At 37.0% G+C, this 20,763-nt stretch overlaps 1 protein-coding gene and 1 non-coding gene across 2 annotated transcripts; both read right to left on the bottom strand.

The window, feature by feature from the left end:
* Positions 1-10,291: 10,291 nt before the first annotated feature.
* Positions 10,292-11,037, bottom strand: LOC141587086 (actin-related protein 2-like). The gene is made up of 4 exons (XM_074408510.1): positions 10,964-11,037; positions 10,763-10,812; positions 10,480-10,583; positions 10,292-10,370 (listed from the first exon to the last, which is right to left on the bottom strand). The coding sequence occupies exons 1-4, from the start codon at positions 11,031-11,033 to the stop codon at positions 10,292-10,294; spliced, it is 303 nt and encodes a 100-aa protein (XP_074264611.1). The 5' UTR covers positions 11,034-11,037.
* A 4,256-nt stretch (positions 11,038-15,293) lies between these two features.
* LOC141619147 (small nucleolar RNA R71) lies at positions 15,294-15,400 on the bottom strand. The gene has a single exon (XR_012531604.1). It is a non-coding gene; the product is annotated as a small nucleolar RNA R71 (small nucleolar RNA).
* Positions 15,401-20,763: the final 5,363 nt, after the last annotated feature.

Raw genomic sequence — 20,763 nt, 5'->3', positions numbered from 1 at the left:
TATTACTAACTATTCTTAGTAATAATAGTATACTAGAGAGGAATTATTGTAGAGAGAAGGAAGAGCTTTGTTCACATGCAAAGTATGATGAATTGTGTAAGAAGGATGGAGTGAACAAGTGAATAATATATAGAGTGTAGAAATGGGAAAGGAAGTGGCGGGTGGAAGGAGTCTTTAGTGGACAATTTTTGTTTTATATTTTTATCTTACATCACATGCAAAATGTAGTATAAAACATATATTATGGTAGTATACAAAATAAGGTAAAATGATTATGTAAGTAATCATCCATCACACTTATTTTACACGGTCCACATGACCATATACGGGTCCATGTTGGTTTTTATATTTGTCGCACAAATCCGTGTAATTTTCATTTTAAACATCGTATCATGTTTAAATGCTTCCATAATAAATTCGTCCAATTCACTCCGTAAATATACGTGTACCACTACACATATTATTTACCTACTAATATTAATCACATTAATCAATTAGTACAATTTTAGTAAATTAACAGTTAATTAACTAAAACCCGTTTCCCAAAACTTATTATTTAATTATCGCATAATTAAATAATAACTGCCGCTCCTCGAGTTCGCAACTCGAAATCTCTCTAACAATAATCGACTAACCTCTTAATCTATAAATCAAGGGACTAAATGAATTGTATCTCATACAATTAATTAGTTATCAATTTGGGTTCGTTCCTTTAGGTGTGACCGAAAGGGGTCAGTTGATCACCGCCGTCTCACGACAATAACGTCAAACTCTAGTCAGCCAACCGTTATCGATTTACGTTAATCAACTGACGAGGATCAAATAATTAAATATCTGATGATATTCTATTAATGAGATTTATTATGTTAACGCACTATTGTGGAGGACACTAACTCCAACAATTTAAAAATTACTTGTAAAAACATGTTTAGCAAGTTTTAGCATTTATATAATGACCTCCCACTTAATTATATAAATGATTCCAAGACCCAAATATTAAACAAAAATGAGCATCGCTTGGGCGAAACATCCCATAATTGCGTAAATTCGGTAAGTCACGTTGACTAATTCTACCTCTAGAACTCTTGGTCGACAAATTTCCTCAAATTTATCTACTAGCCCCGGAACACAAGACCGTCTTATATCCCGTTGAGTCCAACCAATTTTGGCGTGTGATAACCGCTTACCACCCTACTTACCCAAGGTAAAAAGAGAACACCCCGCTAGGGCGAGCGTGGCTCTAATGAACAAGAGATTCATAGGTGTTACTAATTGGTAAGGCTAATCTCAATTTTAGTTATGTGAGAGATCTTGTCAATTTAGTCATAAATTCCTTATAAGTGAATTAATTCAGCGAATGTAAATGACGTGAATTGACAAACCAAAAAAATAAAATGCATGTGAATGGCGATTTTGGCATGCGAAAATAAAACAAGCAAACATGTAAGCATATGAATAAATCCTAGTATGGCCTCCTAGTTAATAAACAACTAGTCTATTACATTTCGGAAACCAACTCCTTGGTCCCTTGCCTCTTCATTCCTTAAGTGGCTCTTCCTTGTGGGATTTGGAACACCTTCCAAAAATAGACTCCGTTTCGTTGTAATCCGTCTTTTGGAAACGCCGGTAAAATAACTATTACAAATGAATTACATAGCTATTCCTATTATACATTAATTAATAAAATGAATAAAACTATTAATTAATTACAAACCGACGATACGAGATCGTATTTAATTACAAACAAATCGATATTCCCATTCATTTCGGGTAATAACGATTAAAAATTAACTAGGCCATACTAGGTACAAAAGATAAATACTTTAAATAAATGACAATCATTCATTCAACTTAAATAAATATGCTTAAAATGCTGTAAATATGATGCCAAAATCGCCCTACCTATCATTCATTGGTATCCATCTCGGTTTTGTGGATTTAATCGATTTTTAACATGTAAAAATCAATAATTAACTCTTAAATCTCATTTAAGTCCAAACTAATAGTCCAAACTGTTTTGAACCTCAAAATTAGTCTTCACTAATTTTATGACAAATTATTAGTTTGGTTTGGTGATAATTTGCTAATTAAATCGGAAAAATCATAATATTTAAGTAAAAATCCAAAATAATTGAAAAATTACCCAAACAATTGAAACAAAAATTTTTAGTATTCTGGAACACTCCCAAGAACACCAAAAAGTCATAAAAATTGCCCAAAAATTTCGGATAAATTTTGTGAAGAAAAAGATCGATATTTATCGGTTTTTAACCATTAAAACCAATAAATCATCAAAACAAAGTGAAAACACACATGCAAAATCACTTTTGACATTTAAATAATATTTCTAAATGTACATAAATTTATCATGGGCAGAATCAAAAATTTCGAAATTATGATTAATTAATTGGACTTTTATCGACTTTTTACTCAAAAAATCAATAAACATGCAAAAATTTCGAACCAACCTTCAACCTTTTGCATACAATCAGTAGAAAACATGCATGAAATGCCATAAAAAGGCCATGCACCGAATCAACATTTAACTAATTTTAGTCAATTTTTCACTAAAATGCGACATTTTGACTCGGTTTTCTACCAAAAAACATTAAAATTAGCAAAATTACTTGAAAAATCACCAAAAAATTCCACAAACCTTTTGAGATCAGTAGGTATGCATGTCCCAAAAATTTCGTGCCAAAACCTCTTCTAACACAATTTTTGAGTTTTTACTAATTATCTCATAATTCATAAAAATGCTTAAAATCAACATGCAAATTACAAGCCTATGCTCTGATACCACTTGAAAGATCATAGATCCATATTAGACTCTCTAATAAAATAAATTTATCTCATAAATTGATGTTAATGTGATCTATGTAACATGCATGCTAATATAAAAGCATAAAAACAAAGTATAAGGAAAAACAATTTCCTTACATTGAATATAAGGTAAAATGGGCACAAATTAGTTCTCCTTACTAATTTGTTCTTGAGCTAAAATAAGTGGATGATCCTCCTTGAATAACCTTCAACTAGAAAGTCTCCTCCAAGTAGCACCCAAGAACAACCCAAATAATATTAATAAGTAAGAACTAGTAACTTATTAATATGTGCCCTTGATAATAATACTAGTAATATTACTAACTATTCTTAGTAATAATAGTATACTAGAGAGGAATTATTGTAGAGAGAAGGAAGAGCTTTGTTCACATGCAAAGTATGATGAATTGTGTAAGAAGGATGGAGTGAACAAGTGAATAATATATAGAGTGTAGAAATGGGAAAGGAAGTGGCGGGTGGAAGGAGTCTTTAGTGGACAATTTTTGTTTTATATTTTTATCTTACATCACATGCAAAATGTAGTATAAAACATATATTATGGTAGTATACAAAATAAGGTAAAATGATTATGTAAGTAATCATCCATTACACTTATTTTACACGGTCCACATGACCATATACGGGTCCATGTTGGTTTTTATATTTGTCGCACAAGTCCGTGTAATTTTCATTTTAAACATCGTATCATGTTTAATTGCTTCCATAATAAATCCGTCCAATTCACTCTGTAAATATACGTGTACCACTACACATATTATTTACGTACTAATATTAATCACATTAATCAATTAGTACAATTTTAGTAAATTAACAGTTAATTAACTAAAACCCGTTTCCCAAAACTTATTATTTAATTATCGCATAATTAAATAATAACTGCCGCTCCTCGAGTTCGCAACTCGAAATCTCTCTAACAATAATCGACTAACCTCTTAATCTATAAATCAAGGGACTAAATGAATTGTATCTCATACAATTAATTAGTTATCAATTTGGGTTCGTTCCTTTAGGTGTGACCGAAAGGGGTCAGTTGATCACCGCCGTCTCACGACAATAACGTCAAACTCTAGTCAGCCAACCGTTATCGATTTACGTTAATCAACTGACGAGGATCAAATAATTAAATATCTGATGATATTCTATTAATGAGATTTATTATGTTAACGCACTATTGTGGAGGACACTAACTCCAACAGTAGGGGGACTGCCTACATATTCGCGTGTTTGCGAAATCAAACCAGATCGTAGTTCTGCTAGGTATGAAATGGGTTGCAAATTGAAGGTGTGAAAATTGAATGTGTGTGGGGGGTGTGGTTGTGTCCTCGTAATAGGACTGCCTACGTATTCGCGTGTTTGCGAAATCAAACATAAGGAATCCATTCTTATGTTACCATTACGAGATAATCACCTACACTATTCTAATCTTCTTAGGAGATCTTCGAGTATAGGCTACTTCATCATTAAAGCTTGATCAATCTTTAAATGAGCTTTATCTTCTCATGTATGCTTGAATAATTCTTTCACTATCTTGTGAGATTTTGATCCATAAATGAGGGCTTGATCATCATAAAGTCTTGTATACTTTCATCACAATTCTTTAAGCTTTGCAAATAGTAAGTCTAATCTGAAGGAACTAAACAAACAATTACGTGCAACAAGTATATAGAAAGTAAAGTACTCATCTCAAATTCGGAAGTCATCAACTCCAAAAAATATTTGCATAGATAGCGGTTGGTTGATCCAAAAATAATATTGTCAGCGTAGATTTGAACAATCAAAAGGTCAGTACCCTCGGACTTTAGGAATAGGGTTTTATTAACAGATCCTCTCTTAAATCCACTGTCAAGTAGAAATTTTGATAATCTGTCATACCAAGCTCGTGGTGCTTGCTTCAATCCATACAGGGCTTTGTCTAATTTAAAGACATGGTTTTCAAATTTGCTATCCTTAAATACCGGAGGTTGTTCCACGAAGACTTGTTCCTGTAGGTACCCATTTAGAAACACTGTCTTGACATCTATTTTAAAGAGCTTCATTCCTTTATGAGCTGCGAAAGCTATCAGAAGTCTAATAGCTTCAAGACGAGAAACAGGTGTGAAGGTCTCGTCATAGTCTATTCCTTCTTGTTGATTATAACCTTGTACCACCAATCTTGCCTTATTTCGAACAATGACCCCAGCATCATTCAGTTTATTTCTGAACACTCATCTTGTTCCAATTATAGATCGTCTTTGGGTCTAGGAACTATGTGCCAAACTTTATTCCGTTCGAATTGTTGAAGCTCTTCTTGCATAGCTATAATCCAATATGATTTTGCGAGAGCTTCCTTAATATTTGTTGGTTCGATTGTTGATAGGAATGAATAGAATGAGCAGAAATTGTTCAAGGATCATCTCGTTTGAACTCCCTTCTTAATATTGCCGAGAATATTATCCATTGGATGTGAGCTCTTGTATTTCCACTTTGTTGAAGTACTTGGTTCTTCATTATTTGAACTTGATTCAACATTATTTGGCTCAGAATTTGAGGACGTTCCCTCTGAATCCAATCCTGTTGTTGTAGTGGAGTCGGGTATAACTTCGGACTCATTACCTTGATTTGGATTCAATGCATGTTATAGTAACATTATCTATAACATTGGATTGGGAATCCTGTTCTTGAGACAATGTTATAGTATCATCAACTATAACTTTAGTTTTGTCCTTTTTATTCCTTCAATCTCATTATCCACAGTTTCCAATTCTAGGGGATCGTCTTTGGAAAGATGAAAGCCAGGTTCATCCATATCTTCTTCCTCATCCTGTAAGGGCTTGTCGAACACGTTATCTTCATCAAAAATAACACGAATACTTTCTACGATGCATAGTGTTATTTTATTAAACACTTTATAAGCTTTGCTATGATCCGAGTATCCTATAAAAATAGCCTCATCACTCCTAGGGTCGAACTTACTTAACCTATTTTTACCATTGTTATGAACAAAGCACTTACTCCCAAAACAACGAAGATGAGAGAGATTAGGTTTACGACCTCTTAGAAGCTCATAAGGGTTTTCTTTAGGATAGGTCTTATCATAGCACGATTATGGATATAACATGAAGTACTAATGGCTTCAGCCAAAAAATTACGAGGTAGACCACTACACAAGAGCATTGTACAAGCCATATCTTCTAGTGTTCTATTCACACGTTCGACGACACCGTTTGTTGAGGAGTTCGTGTTGCAGAGAAGTTATGTCCTACACCATTAACTACAATATTCTATAAAGGCTTGATTATCAAATTCGGTGCCATGATCCGTACGAATAGACACAAGATTAGTCTTATATTTATTTTGAACAAGTTTCATAAGACAATCGAATTCATCAAAAGTCTCATCTTTTGAATAAAGAAAGATAGGCCATACATACCTTGAGTAGTCATCTACGAGGATAAAGACATACCTGGATCCTCCTGTACTTCTTACCTTCATAGGACCACATAAGTCCAAGTGCACTAATTCCAAAGCTTGATTCGTTCTTACCACTCTTTTAGGTTTGAACGATGATCTCACATGTTTGCAACGAGCACAAGTGTCATACATCTTTTCTTGATCGAACCTGATCTTAGGTAGTCCTTCAACCAAGTCCCATGTCTTGAATTTGTTTAACGTAAGTGAGCTAATGTGACCAAAAAGCTTATGCCATAAACAAGGATCATCAAGTGGAAATTTTATGCATGTAAAAGAGTTAGTAGGCACGACATTTAAATCTACCATATACACGTTCCTTTTCCTATGGCCATCAAGAATAATATTACTTATTCCTTCAATTATAATACACAAATATCAGTATGAAAAACAACCTTGTTACCTTTGTCGCGTAGTTGAGTTATGCCAAGTAGATTATGCTTGAGACCATCCTCTAGATAAACATCACTGATTGCGTGTGATTTAGAAATTCCAACTTTGCCCACACCAATCACTTTACCCTTCTTGTTGTCCCCAAACGTCACTTTTCCTCCATTGAAGGGTTTGAGTGAAAGAAACAAGTTCTTATCTCCAGTCATGTGTCTTGAACATCCACTGTCAAGATACCATTGATTGTTTTCTTTCACCATTACCTGCAGAAGGATTAGATACAGTTTTTAGGTACCCAAGCTAGGTTGGGTCCTTTACGGTTAGTTACTCTATATACTAAATCCTTTCGTACCCAAACTTGTCTAATGATCATATTTCTAAACCTTGGGTAGCTTTGTTTAGGAGGAGTTCTAGGCCTAGGGGTCTCTCTAGGTCTCACAAAACCGGTCTCCTTGTGTTTAGGTTTACTTGGTTTAGATTGACAAGGAGTTTGTGAAGTGCTAGGTTTCTTGGTGTAATCAAAAGCCATGTCATAGAACCAACGGAAGTTATTATTCCTTTCTTCGTTAGATTCATCTATGGGGTATTCATCATCCTCGACTGTTGTGTCAACCGTTTTAGCAAAATCGGTATTTTTTCGTATATCATGTGCTCGTTAGACACAATTGTTTTGGATGTGACCCGTATGACCACAATAATTGCAAATCAGATATTCAGGAAGATCAGCATATTTTCTTTTTCTGAAATCGTGATCAGAAGGTGTTGATTTGCATTTAGAGTGATCACTACGGCTGTAGCACTCATGTCCTAACCCCATCTTCATATTATTATCGGATTGTTCGGTTATGAAGTTTAGGACTTTTGTGCTAACTTCCCACTTGTCATGGACTTTTCTTGCATGTAGGAGTAAGTCCTTTAGGGTTTTAATCTCCTCAAGATATTTTGTGTGATCTACGTCGTTATCCTTTTTGTCATTGTCACGAAAGTATTGGAACCTTTTGTTAAGAATAAATATAACATCTGAGTGTTGTTTCTTAACATTGATCATGTCAGTTTTAGATTCTTTCTATTGCTTTGTAAGAGAATATATTTCTTTCTTTTGGTCTAAAATCACTGCTTTATCCGATGTGATTTTAGTCTCTAAAAGTTCTTTGGCTTTTTTAAGTTCTAAAGTTATAGCTTCACTAGCTATAACTTTAGCTTGAAGGTGCTTAATATTAAGCTTTATGTCTGAAGTTATAGCTTCTATTCCTTCTTTTCAGCATTAGTAGAATCTAATGTTGTAGCTTTATCCGCCGTAACATTAGATTTCAACTTCTTAGCTTTTGCCTTTAGAATATGATTTTCCTCAGCAATATCAAAAATCTGTTCTTTTAGATCCTTTAGTTCCATATCCTGTTCGTGACATTTATCGAGGGATTGCTCAAAGAATTCAATTAGGGCGTTTTTAGATAATTCCTTAACACGTTTTTTGAGTTCAAGATAACTAACCTCTTCATCGTCATCTTCATCTGATTCTCCCAGAAAGCAATAATTTGAGTGAGAATTCATGCTATCATCATCGCTGTCAGAGATTAGGTCAAGACTGACACTGCTGAGACAAAGATTGGCTACTTCGTCATCTTCGGATCCTTCATCATCTTCTGTGTCAAGATCTCCCCAACATGAAGTCATCATTACTTGTTTGAACTCCTTCTTTGTCTTCTCGCGTTTTGCCTTGTCCTTAATTTTCTCTCATGTTGGACAATCCTTGATCATGTGATCGGATTCTCCACACTTGAAGCAACCTCTGTTAGCAAATGATGATTTTGATTATGTTGCTTTCTCGTTAAAAGACTTGTTGTTGTTATAAGAAGATTTTGCTTGCTTGTTTCGAAAGATTCTATTTTTAAAACGACGTGCAAATAAAACGGTTTCATCTTCTATGTCGGAGATAACATCTTTGCTTTTCAAGGCCATATTTTTACCTCTACTCGGTTCTGCGTCATCGGAATTTAGAGTGATTTCATGGGCTATGAGAGCACCAATGAGTTCTTGGTATGATAGGTTCTCAAGATCTCGCGATTCCTCCATTGTTGTGACCTTGGCACGCCACTTTTTAGTTAGCCTCCTAAGAACCTTCCTTGCAATGTCCTCGGTGTTGAACTTTCTTCCTAGGTTTTTCAATTCGTTTAAGATACTTGAAAAACGTGCGGACATACTATCCAAGGACTCATTTGGCTCCATAGTGAATAGCTCATATTTCTGCATTAACAGATCTATGCGGTGTTTCCTAACAATGGAAGTACTGATGTGACCATAATTAGAGCATATTTAGTCCCCGAATTAGCCTTGTTCCCATGCTTTTTAGTGCATATTTGGGTCATTTATCGTCTTTAGTTCTTTGTTTTGCATATTCTTTGAGGTTTTGATACCTTGGTAGGAAAAGAGTGCAAACCTTGCATTTTCATGGCAAAACGAGACTAAATTGATTGAATTCAATGACCAAGCATCAAGGAGCACTACTACAGAAATCATGAAGGACATCGGACTTCTAGACACATGGACATCGGATTATAGGCCGATGTAGAGTTCAGTCCCGTCCATATGGGGTGTAATGGACATGGGACTTTAAACCGATGTCCATTAATATATGCACATCGGATTTTTAAATATATCCGATGTCCATATGAGTAATGAACATCATATTTTAACATTAATCCGATGTCCATATGTGTAATGTACATCAGATTTTTATAGAAAGCCCATGTCCTTTGAAGCTAGAATTACATCGAACTTTTATAAATCCGCTGTCCTTTATATTGTTTTTTTTTTTTTTTTTAAATTTGAAAAGAGCAGGCCAATTCATATTGCATTACACCAATTTGAATGCCAAAACATTAATACAAAACATGCCAACTGCCATTCAACCAAAATGATCGATTTCAATTAATAAAAACCGATCCCAATCAACATACAACGCAACCGTCTCCGTCATCCGAATTCAACAACTAACGAACAACAACAAAGGGCATAACAAATCCCAGCCAACATAACATATGGTCTTGCAGATCATGTAATCAGTTTTTCAAAATGCAACTACCTAATACATTACTACGCTAGCTAGCTATCTACGGCTAGATATTGAGAAAATAGTTCGCCCACAAGTCCCGAACCTCATCTAATTCTTCTTGTGAATATGGCGTGGTGTCTTGAAAAACCTGTAATGCATATTAATGACAATGGGGCAGTCAGACATGGCCTCACAAGGGCAGCTTCATATAAGCTAATAGTTAAGGGAAGAGGGTGCAGCAGCTAGCTCATTGCATAAGGGCATGAATGAATGATGATAACACAATCTCACTGGAACTCCAGTTATTGTGCTACCAAAATTGGTGAATCGAAACATTAGATGTAGCTTGATGCACATCCTACTAATTACAAACTAAGCAAGACAAAGGAACGGATGCAAAACATTAAAAGACCTTAGACACAAACTTACGGTATAATTCTTCATTAGAATGGTGGTTTCTAGTCCCAATTGATACTCACGTTTGTAATCATATCGCAATACACTATAATGGTGTAAGATAAAATCATCTCGTAATTCCATTTGTTTAGCCAAACACATTTATCTTAACCTGGTATAGCATGACTTCTCTTTGATTTGTCTTACAGTTTCAAAATCGCAGACTTTGTTCATTGCATACCTTCAAAAGGGATATAATATTAAAGAAATTCAGTAAAAATGTTCTAGTTAAGTCAAGACAGAAACTTGACTTGGATAGCATCACTTATATAAAATGAAGTCATTCTCACCCTCTCCGTGTAAGCAAATCCACTAGGTAAGATGTTACATGCCTCCCTGCCACATTCATTCGCTTTGTAAGATGTGGGAATGAGTAACCATCAACAACTGGAACCTGAGGAAAGAGTTTAAAAATTTAAGCTCACAGAAAATGCATATATGATAGTATGAACGCCACCTACTGAAAATTTGACATAGTGAATGTGCATGGGGAAAACCTGATTAAAAAATTAATTTATCTGAAGATAGAAACTTAAAAAGAACAGAATAAGATGCCATGATTTCAAGAATTACCACGTGGGTGACTCCATCGCCCGAATCAATAACTAGTCCAGTGAGCAAGCCTGCGCATGATTTAGTCAACAGTGAAAAATGAATACACAACCAGTAGCTTCTTGTGTGAGGGCTTTTACTTGAGCAAAGAAATTTAAAAATCAATGCTTAATAAGGATGTTAAATTGAAAAGTTGCTGAATATATTTCAAGGTCACTGTACCTTGAGCATATAAAGTCAGGACAGCCTGGATCTGGATGAAGACACCAGAAAAGTTGTACCTCTCAAACATTGTCTCCACCTACATTGTGACCGAAATTACATAACTTTATCTTCTAAAATGATTAATACACGAATTTTCGTAAGCAAGATGATTGTGACACAAATTTAGTAACATCTTCGACACTTTGTCAACAGGTGAAAAATCAATAAACAGGAGATCAACTCTAAGCTTTATTACACTGATAAAAAATTTGACAGTGTAGTTATATATCAAGAAAAGTTCTAGGCACATTGTAACACCTGAAAAATTGACACATCTAATTACATTCCAAAATTGAATACTCTTTAAAAAAAATGAGAAGTTACAAATTTTGACAACTCGAACTATCGTCTGAGAAACCTTGCAAAATGGATCATAAAACCCAAAACAAGTGACCACAAACAACAATCTAATAGGACATAGGAGAATTCCTTATTTGGACTGTCAGATAATATGTCAAATGATTACAGTCATAAGATATCAGATAAGTCTTACACTATTCATTTACCTCAGAAACCATGCTGATCTATGGTAGAGTCAATGCACATCAATTGTTAGAATATTCACGTGCATCTCATACACTCCGAAGGAATTGAATTGAGATGTTATCATCTCGTGAGCTGCGCTACACAAAAGCATATCATACTGAGATTATATTTGCACATTACGTCACAATAAGGGGTTTTTACGGCTAAAATGGTATAGATAAACATGCAACAAACATTTCCAACACTACTATTTTCTCACCCATTACCCGCTTCTCCTACAACAGATCCCCAATACACAATTGAATAAAGCTGGCGACAAGAGTAAGTTTTAGAAAAAAGCGAACATCAAATCCAATTTTCCCCAATTATATACAAAAATAAAAACCCTAGATCAGAAATAAGAGCAACAAACTTGAAATAAGAATGCCAAAATTAATCAATCATCACACAATGTAAATTAAGCCCAAGATCATCTATCATAGCCCCAAAAAACCTCAGATCTCACTTTGTTGAAATAGAAATAAAAATTGAAATAAACCTAGTGTAGTAGAATACCACATACCTGATTAAAACAAAAGAAAGAAATATAAAAAAAGACAAGCAAGGTAGCGGCGACGCAACAGCAGCAGGACGACGGCGGTCGGAGATCGTGGGGTGAGGCAGGAGGAAGGCTAGAAGGAGAAATGACTGAGGGTTTAATTGATTTGGGAAATGAATGAGGGAGGGATAGTCAGGTTACGGGAATATGATAGTTGGCATATGTGACGGATTTTCCGTCCAGAGTTTTTTTACCTTTATTTTACATGTTTTTTTTTTTACTTTATCGGGATTATCCTATATGACAGTTTTTCCGTCACTAAAATATACATTCTGACGGATATTCCGTCAGAAATCCGTCACAATATATTAGCGCCACTTACACTATTAAACGCGCCATCTTTATCTGACGTATTCTGACGGAATATCCGTCAGTATTTTATTACTGACGGAATTTCCGTCAATATTCCGTCAGTTTCCCTAATTATCTGACGGTCTTGAGAATCCGTCAGAATTTCCGTCAGTTTCCCGCGTTATTTTTGTAGTGAGCAGCAGCTAGGATTTTGGGTTTTTGATCGGGTTTTGAAGTGAAGAAGCTAAGGGATGAACGATGAGATAGAGAAGAAAGGGATGAGTAAGCTAAGGGTTTGGGTTTGGGTTTGTCTTAAAAAACGAATGATATGGAGTAAGTATAATAGATTGACTCAGTATGCTAGTGAAAATAATTTGGGGCGGGGGAATTGTTTTCATTTTGCGCCCAAATTGAGGATTATATGGACATGGGTTGTAATTTAATCCGATGTCCATTATAATGGACATGGGTTGAAAATAACAACCGATGTCCATATAATATAATTACATCAGACTTTTATAAAAATCCGATGTGCAAACTTATTACATCTGTTTTTTCAAAAATCCGATGTCCATCCACTGATGTCCTTGATGAATTCTGTAGTAGTGGAGAGACAAGATTAGAAGGCCTTTGTACATACTATAGTAGATGGGCAATGATGAGAAAAGATCCTTGCATCCCCGAGGAAATCCCCAAGGATCTTATGAAGAAAAAGGAAGAAAAGAAGAAGAAACAAGACTGCCCAGCAATCCGTGGGTCTTCCCCAGAAGACGCCCGTCTCCACCACCACAATCCGTGCGTCTTCACTCCAAGACGCCCGGGCAAAAGCACCAGAAGACGCCCGTCTTCTCCCCAAGACGCCCGGGCAGAGACCACCAAATCCGCCCGTCCCGTGCTAAAAGCGCCCGGATTCCCAGGCAGACCCATTTCGTCTTCTCCAAGCTTCAAGGAATGATGCACAACTTTTTCTAGAGACCGGAGTCTCCCTAGAGACCGGAGTCTTTCCAAAAAGACCGGCGTTTCCTTAAGTAGGGACTTAATCGTCATTTAAGCCCTTAGTTAACCCTAATTAACACACCTAATCCCCACTATAAATACCCCATTAGTCTAATTAGAAGAGCATGTTCTTCTTAGCAATCTTTAGTGTAGTTAATATCAATCAAATCTCTCTTTAATCTTGTAATCAACAATTAATCAAGTTTTAATACAAGTTTTATTTCCTTAATCTCTCTCTTGTTCATCCTTTATTTTGGGTAATTGAAGATTATTTGGGTTATTATTGGGATATTGACAACCTCTCAATCAAGCATCAAGTACTTCTTTTATTCTTTGCTTTATTATTGGAATCATTAGTAGATATAATTCTCTTAATCCCTTTTTAATTATTGTTAATTACTTTCATTTATTCATCATGTTTCACTTTGTTGGTATGATTGACAACCTTGCTAGCATGTTCAACATGATAATGAGTGAGTAGTTTCCTTAGCTAGGGTTAATGGGTAATTAGAGGAAACCAACATAGGGAATGATTCATGCTTAAATTAATATGCTTTCATAGTTTATTTGCTTGCTTGTTGTGATCTCAACTTATGCACATGTTATGTTTGATGAAATGTGAGCCTATGAATCCTTGCATTTTTTACCCATCACCTATCTTTTCAATGAGACTTGTAAGACATAAACCAACTCGAGTCTCATTAGACCATGCATATTGTTGAGCAGGGAAGATTAAATAGACTTGTAGGTGTTGTACAATCTAATCGATTCGGCTCCGGGACCCAAACTTTCCTAGGATTGTAAGATATAAACCAACTCAATCCATCACAACAATAATTGGTTGCTTATAACTTGAGAATATGTTTGTATGAAAAATTCCCATGAATCCCCTATGGCCCCATGACACCCTAGTGCTTTTTATCAATTGTTTACAACCCTTTTAATTCATCTTGCTTCTTTACTTTTATTGCTATTTAGTTTAGTGACCTTCTACATCAAACCCCAATTGTGACACCCCTAAGACACCACTAGTTGCAATAGAAATCTCATCTCAATTCCCGTCCCTTGGGATCCGACCTTTACTTGCCTCTTTACTAATTGTAGAGTTGTTTGTGAAGTTATAAATTGTGTTTTGGTCTAGGTGCTCCTAACGACAAGTAACCGAAAGATTAAGTATACACGACCAAAAATGGCGCCGTTGCTGGGGATGGTGTTAACTTGATTTAGATTTTCTTACATTGTTATTAGTTGTGTCTTTCTTTGACTTGGGGAAGTAAAACTCCTCAAGGTTTGTTCTAATTGTTTTCGAGTTGTTTGATATTTTGCATGTCTAGAAGGTCACAAGGTGACTTGTTACCCTTTGATCACGAAATTGAAAGAACTTTGACAACCAATAAAAGACTTGCTAGGAGAACTTTGAGAGGTATTGGTGAGGTTGTAGATATTCAACCAAATACTATTGAGTTCATCAACCCTTTTGCAAGAGATGGTGAGGAGAACCCAACACAAAATCCAACACAAAATCAACCCACAATGCCTAAGTTTTCATCACATTCCGTACCCACCGAGGAGAACCTATCCAATGGTACTCCCACACCACAACATCTAACCGGAAATTTTATTGCCAAATCCGCATTTATCCAATTAGTCGAAAGAAGCCAATTTGGGGGGGGGGGGGGGGAGGTGCCTAGTGAAGACCCTCATTCTCATATGGAGACCTTTTGTGACTATTGTGATGCGATTTCTCAAACCGGTGTAACTCAAGACCAAATTCGATGGGTCTTATTTCCTTTTTCTCTAATTGGCACCGCGAAACAATGGTTGAAAGGCCTTGATAAGGCTACTCTCAGAATTGATTCTTGGAAGAAGTTGGCTCTAGCTTTCTACAAAAAGTTCTATCCATCGGAAAAGACTAACATGCTAAGAGCTCAAATTACGGATTTTAAGCAAAGGGATGTAGAATCGTTGTGTGAAGCTTGGGAGCGATTCAAAGGAATTTGTCGCTCATGTCCTCACCATGGACTTAGCGAGTGGTTCTTGGCACAACAATTTTGGAACGGTCTTTATGAAGATTCAAGGAACATTCTCAACATGGGATCAAATGGAATGTTCACCGAAGTTGATGACAATCAACCTTGGAACAAAATTGAGGAAATGGCGGTCCATAACTCACAATATAGTAGACCTCGCAAGGCTACTAGAGGAGGAAAGCATGAAGTGGACTCCATTACTCAATTGGGTGCTCAACTTAGTGCTCACATTGATACCATCAATTTGAAATTTGAAAAGGCTATGGCTAGACTTGAAGAAGCCTCAAAATCACCAAAGCATCATGCTAATGCCATGACGGCATCTTCATCAATCCCAAGTGGGATATGTGAGAATTGTGGAACTTTGGGACATGACCAAAGTGAATGTAGGGGAACAAATGAACAAGTGAATGCTTTCCAAGCATACAAGAGTGGTACCCCTTATTCAAACTATTACAATGAAAATACCAAATTCCATCCAAATCTCTCATACAAAAGCCAAAATGTTCAAAACCCTCAACCAACATACACCCCACCTCCCATGAGAAACCAAAATCAAAGACCCTTTTACAACCAAAACCAAGGTTACCAAAATCAAACTCCATACAATCAACAAAATGACCAAGGTTTTGATGTTCAAAAAGCGGTCCTTCAAATGCAAAAGAATCAACAAGAGTTTTTCACTCAAATGCAAAAGGATAGTCAAGCAAAGGAAACCACCATCAACAACATCCTAGCTCACACCAAAATGTTGGAAACCCAATTGACTCAACTAGCATCTTCAAGCTCACAAAGACAAAAGGGGCAATTACCACCTCAAAGTAATCCCCCAAGACATGAAATGGTTAGTGCCATTCACTTGAGAAGTGGTACAAGGTATGAAGCACCGAAGACTCCAAGGATGGAGAACCATCAAAAGAAGAAATTTCAAAGAAAAATGAAGACATGGTCAAGGAGAAGGAGCCCATTGTGATTAGACTTCCTTTTCCAAGTCGTCAAGCCAAGCCCAAATTTGATGACCAACTTGGAAAATTTATGGAAGTTGTGAAGAATTTGGAAGTCTCAATTCCTTTCACGGAATTAATCAATCACGTGCCGGCCTATGCGAAATACATGAAAGACATCCTCACAAAGAAGAAGTCGATCCGGAAGCTTGAGACTATCGCCTTCACTAAGGTGAGTAGTGCAATACTTCAAGGGAGTTCACCTCCAAAACTCAAAGATCCGGGAAGCTTCTCAATACCGTGTACCATTGGCGACACCACGATCAACAAAGCCTTATGTGATCTAGGGGCTAGTGTAAGTGTTATGCCGTACTCGGTGAGTAAAAGGTTGGGGATGGGAGAGCTTAAATGCACCAATATCACACTCCAAATGGCCGATAGATCGACGAAGACACCATTAGGGATATGGGAAGATGTTCCCGTACGAATTGGGAAATTTTTCATCCCGGTGGACTTCGTCATTGTTGACATGGAAGAAGACTCCAACATTCCAATCATTCTAGGAAGACCTTTCTTACACACCGCGGGTGCGGTGATTGATGTGAAGCATGGAGAGCTCACTCTAGAAGTGGGAGATGAGAGCATAACTTTCAATCTTGACAAGACCATGAGAGCTCCCCGTTTGCATGAACCTTGTTTTATGGTTGATCATTATAGCCAGAAGGATGATAGGAAAAAGTCGGAACTCCAATGGAAGAAGAAAATTGAAGATGCTCCATTCAAAGAGCAAGTGAATTGTAACAAAGAGAGCTTGAAAAGCTCACCAAAGTCAAGCAATGAAGAGGATGGCCTCATTGGCCAAGACAAGGAAGTGGGAGAGTTGTCTCTATCAACTCAAGAGATCTTTAGTGATCAATTAGATGAAGTTTGTGGTCTTTGGGACGATGAGTTTGAAGGGATTTTAAATCCCTACATTGGTAATGCTATCGATCAAGACCGACAACAAGGGCAAAGATCTATTGAAGATCTTTATCATGATAATGAACAAGCTTTTGATTACTTCTTCAAGGTGTTGAGCAACATCAACAACACCTTGGACATGCCCCCATGACATCTCACTAAGGATGAGAGTTTGGTGGAGTCCTCCCTAAACCACCATTTGTAAATATTTCTAACTCCCTAACTCGCATTTTAATTCTTACATTGCATTTTTGTCATTTTTGGATTTTTATGCCTTGATCAAGATAATTATCATTTTTGAGAGAAGTGAGGGAGGGACTAATGATTTCAATTGATGTGTAGTGCTTTAGCTTAGTGTGGGGATAGCAATTGCCTAGGCAATTCATGCCTTAGTAGTGCCCCTACAATGAAGAACACGGGATTTTGAAAAATGAAAAATGACACGGGATATGCAAGTGCACGGATGGAACTGAATCCGGGTAAAAGGGGCAGAATCCGAGCGTTTTCTAGGGAATCCGCCCGTCTTCAGGCAACCCGGGCGTCTTTCTCAAAATCCGTCCGTCCTTCTGAGCTGAGAATTTGAAATTTTGGGACTGTTGATAAATCCGAGCGTCCTGCAAGAGAATCCGCCCGTCTTCAAAAAGACGCCCGTCTTGGAAGAAAAGACGCCCGTCTTTTTGGCTGAGAAAAACAAGGAAATTCACTGGAAAGGAATCCGCCCGTCTTTAGTGAAAGACGCCCGTCCCGCAGTTGAACAATCCGAGCGTCTTTGCTGAAAGACGCCCGTCTTTAGGCGAGAATTCTGAAGCCAAAACAGACAGAATCCGGGCGTCCCGAAGGAAAGACGCCCGTCTTCCCCCTGCAATTCAAATTTTTTCGGGTCTTTTATAAACCCCATCCCCCATTCATTTCTTCATTCCTTTATTCAAAACACTACCCATAAAACCCAAAACTCAAAACCCTCATCCTCTCCATCACCAAAACAAGATTTCCTCAACCACATTCATCAAAATCAAATCAAAACATCCTTCTAACAACAATTAATCACTCCTCTTTCAACAAAAATCAAACCAAGCACCAAAATCTTCAACCTTTGAGTCGATTTTTGACATTATAAAGGCAAAGCCTTTCATCTTAAAATCGATTTGGGTATACTTGGAAATTGAAGATTTTCACTCTTTTCTTGATTCAATCATCAATGGCAAGGACAAAAGGAGCAACAAAGGCACCTAAGGCAAAGGCACTCTCAACAAGACAAAAGAGTCTTCAAGCAAAGAAAGCCACATTGGCTATGGTGGTAGCTAGTTCAAACTTGGAAGTGCAACATCAACAACCTCCCTTGGAAGCAACAACTTCAACAACTCCGGAAATTGCTCAACTTTCGAACTATTTGGAGGTAATTTTCATTTCTAACTCCCATAGGGAAACATTTGCCAAGTATGCTAGAAAATCCTTTCTATCCACCAAGTTTATTTGTGAAGATGCCTTGAATAAGTTGGGTGTCCTTGAACAAACTAAATCCTTCTTTGAAGCCATGGGGTTGGGAAAATTGTTTGCTACAAAAGAATTGACATACCCCTCCCTTACCTTAGAATTCTTGAGTTCTTTGAAAGTTACTAAGGTAGAGACTATGGAAAACATCGAGTTCCGCCTAGCTAATGTGAGTAGGCGCATCACCTTTGATGAATTGGTTAAAGCATTGGGTCTTAGTGATTCACCTAGTTATTTCAAGAATCCCGTAAAGTATGACCCCGCTCCTCTTTGGGAGGCGATTTCCGGAAGAAAATTTGAGAACTACCATGCTAGTCGCGCTCTATTAGTCCACCGTCCGGGCATTAGAGTGTGGCAGAAGGTCATCGGGAATACCATCATTTCAAGAAAAGACACCAACCACTTTACCAAGCTCGATTGTGTTCGTCTTGAGTCGGCCTTAAATATTGGAAGGGAATTCACCATGCCTTACAATTCTCTAAGGCTTTTGGTGGAAAGATGGCTAAATGTTGATTGTGAGAAGCAAGGCACCACCGTTATTGTGAATGGAGGTCTAGTCACTCTTTTGGCCAAGTACTTTGATCCGAATTTCAACAAGGATAGCAAGTATGTGGCGAAAAAGGGGGGTCATCTCATTGATTTGGATGCTATGATTAACAAGTACAAGTGGGTCACTCATAACCCTCTTGACACTAAGTATGGGTGGCTCACCAATGAGGCTAGATCTTTTACTTTGCCTTCTAAGATTTGTCGTTTGAGTGTCCATCGGACCAACTACCTCCTTCCCCTCTCAAAAGAAGCCGAATACATAATCCGACAACAAAGGGATGATGTTGAAATGCCCTCCTCTTCCATTGTCACACCACCCTATCCTTTCAAGTACCAAGAGTTCAAGCCCGAAGGTGTTGAAGCAAGCAAAGATTATATGACTCTACTTATGCAAGAGATGCACAAGCAAGCTTTTAAGGATCGGGAAGATGCTTACTTAGCCCAATATCCACCCCTCCTTCATTTAGCTAGGCAAGGACTACTTGATCCTTCATGTTCTTTGCCTAGTTGGGCGGATAGGAAAGTCTTCTTTCCGAGTGCATCTAGGGGTGAGCTTCCGGGTGACGATGTGGTTGTCGGTGATGCGGTTGTTGATAGCTTTGATGAAGAGGCTAGTGAAGAAGAAGAAGAGGATGATGAACAAAGTGAACAAGATAGTGAAGAGGGAATTGGTGATGAGTCCACTTCTATTGAGGAAGATGATGATAATGATGATATGATGGAAGACTAGCAAGCTTTGGAGGCTCCTACCCTCTTGAGGTTTGTTTACTTGTTTCTTTGTTTTTATTTATTTATCTTGATCATGGTTGGAGTAGTCCTAGCAACATAGAGGACTAACACCTCGACCCCATTGAGGTGTTCTTATTTCATTGTTCCCACTTTTGAAAATCCAAAATGACAAATTTAGTTTCATGCATTGCATCTTGTGTGCATGAACTACCCCCAACTTTAGGACATTAGAAATAATGTCTAACTCGGTTTGGGGAAGTACCTGCATACGCAACGGGAGGTAATCTAAATTACGCTCTCCGTCATAAACAAAAACCCATGCATCATGTAGTGTAGATTAGTGTAGCTTGCATTTAGTGTAGAATTCATGCATTATGCTTGCATGATTTCCCATCATTTTGGCCATTGAGGATAATGCTCATATTAGTGTGGGGATGGAGAATTCTAACTTAACTTTTATTCAAAAATCCAAAAAAATTGAAAAATTTCAAAAAACCATAAAAATTTGAAAAATTTGAAAAACCAAAAACAAGTTCATTTCCTTTGTAGTGTAGTCATGTATATATTGTTGTATATATTGTGTTTGTTTTATCCTTGTCCACATTGATCGACTACGCCACATCCGAGACATGAGGATATTGAAGACCGCATGGTATGATCTTTCCAATCTCCTTTTTCCTCTTT

The sequence above is a fragment of the Silene latifolia genome, chromosome 1, assembly GCF_048544455.1.
Source record: "Silene latifolia isolate original U9 population chromosome 1, ASM4854445v1, whole genome shotgun sequence".
NCBI classification, from domain to species: domain Eukaryota; kingdom Viridiplantae; phylum Streptophyta; class Magnoliopsida; order Caryophyllales; family Caryophyllaceae; genus Silene; species Silene latifolia.
Note: the sequence above shows the minus strand (reverse complement) of the source record. Positions and strands in the feature narration are given on the sequence as shown.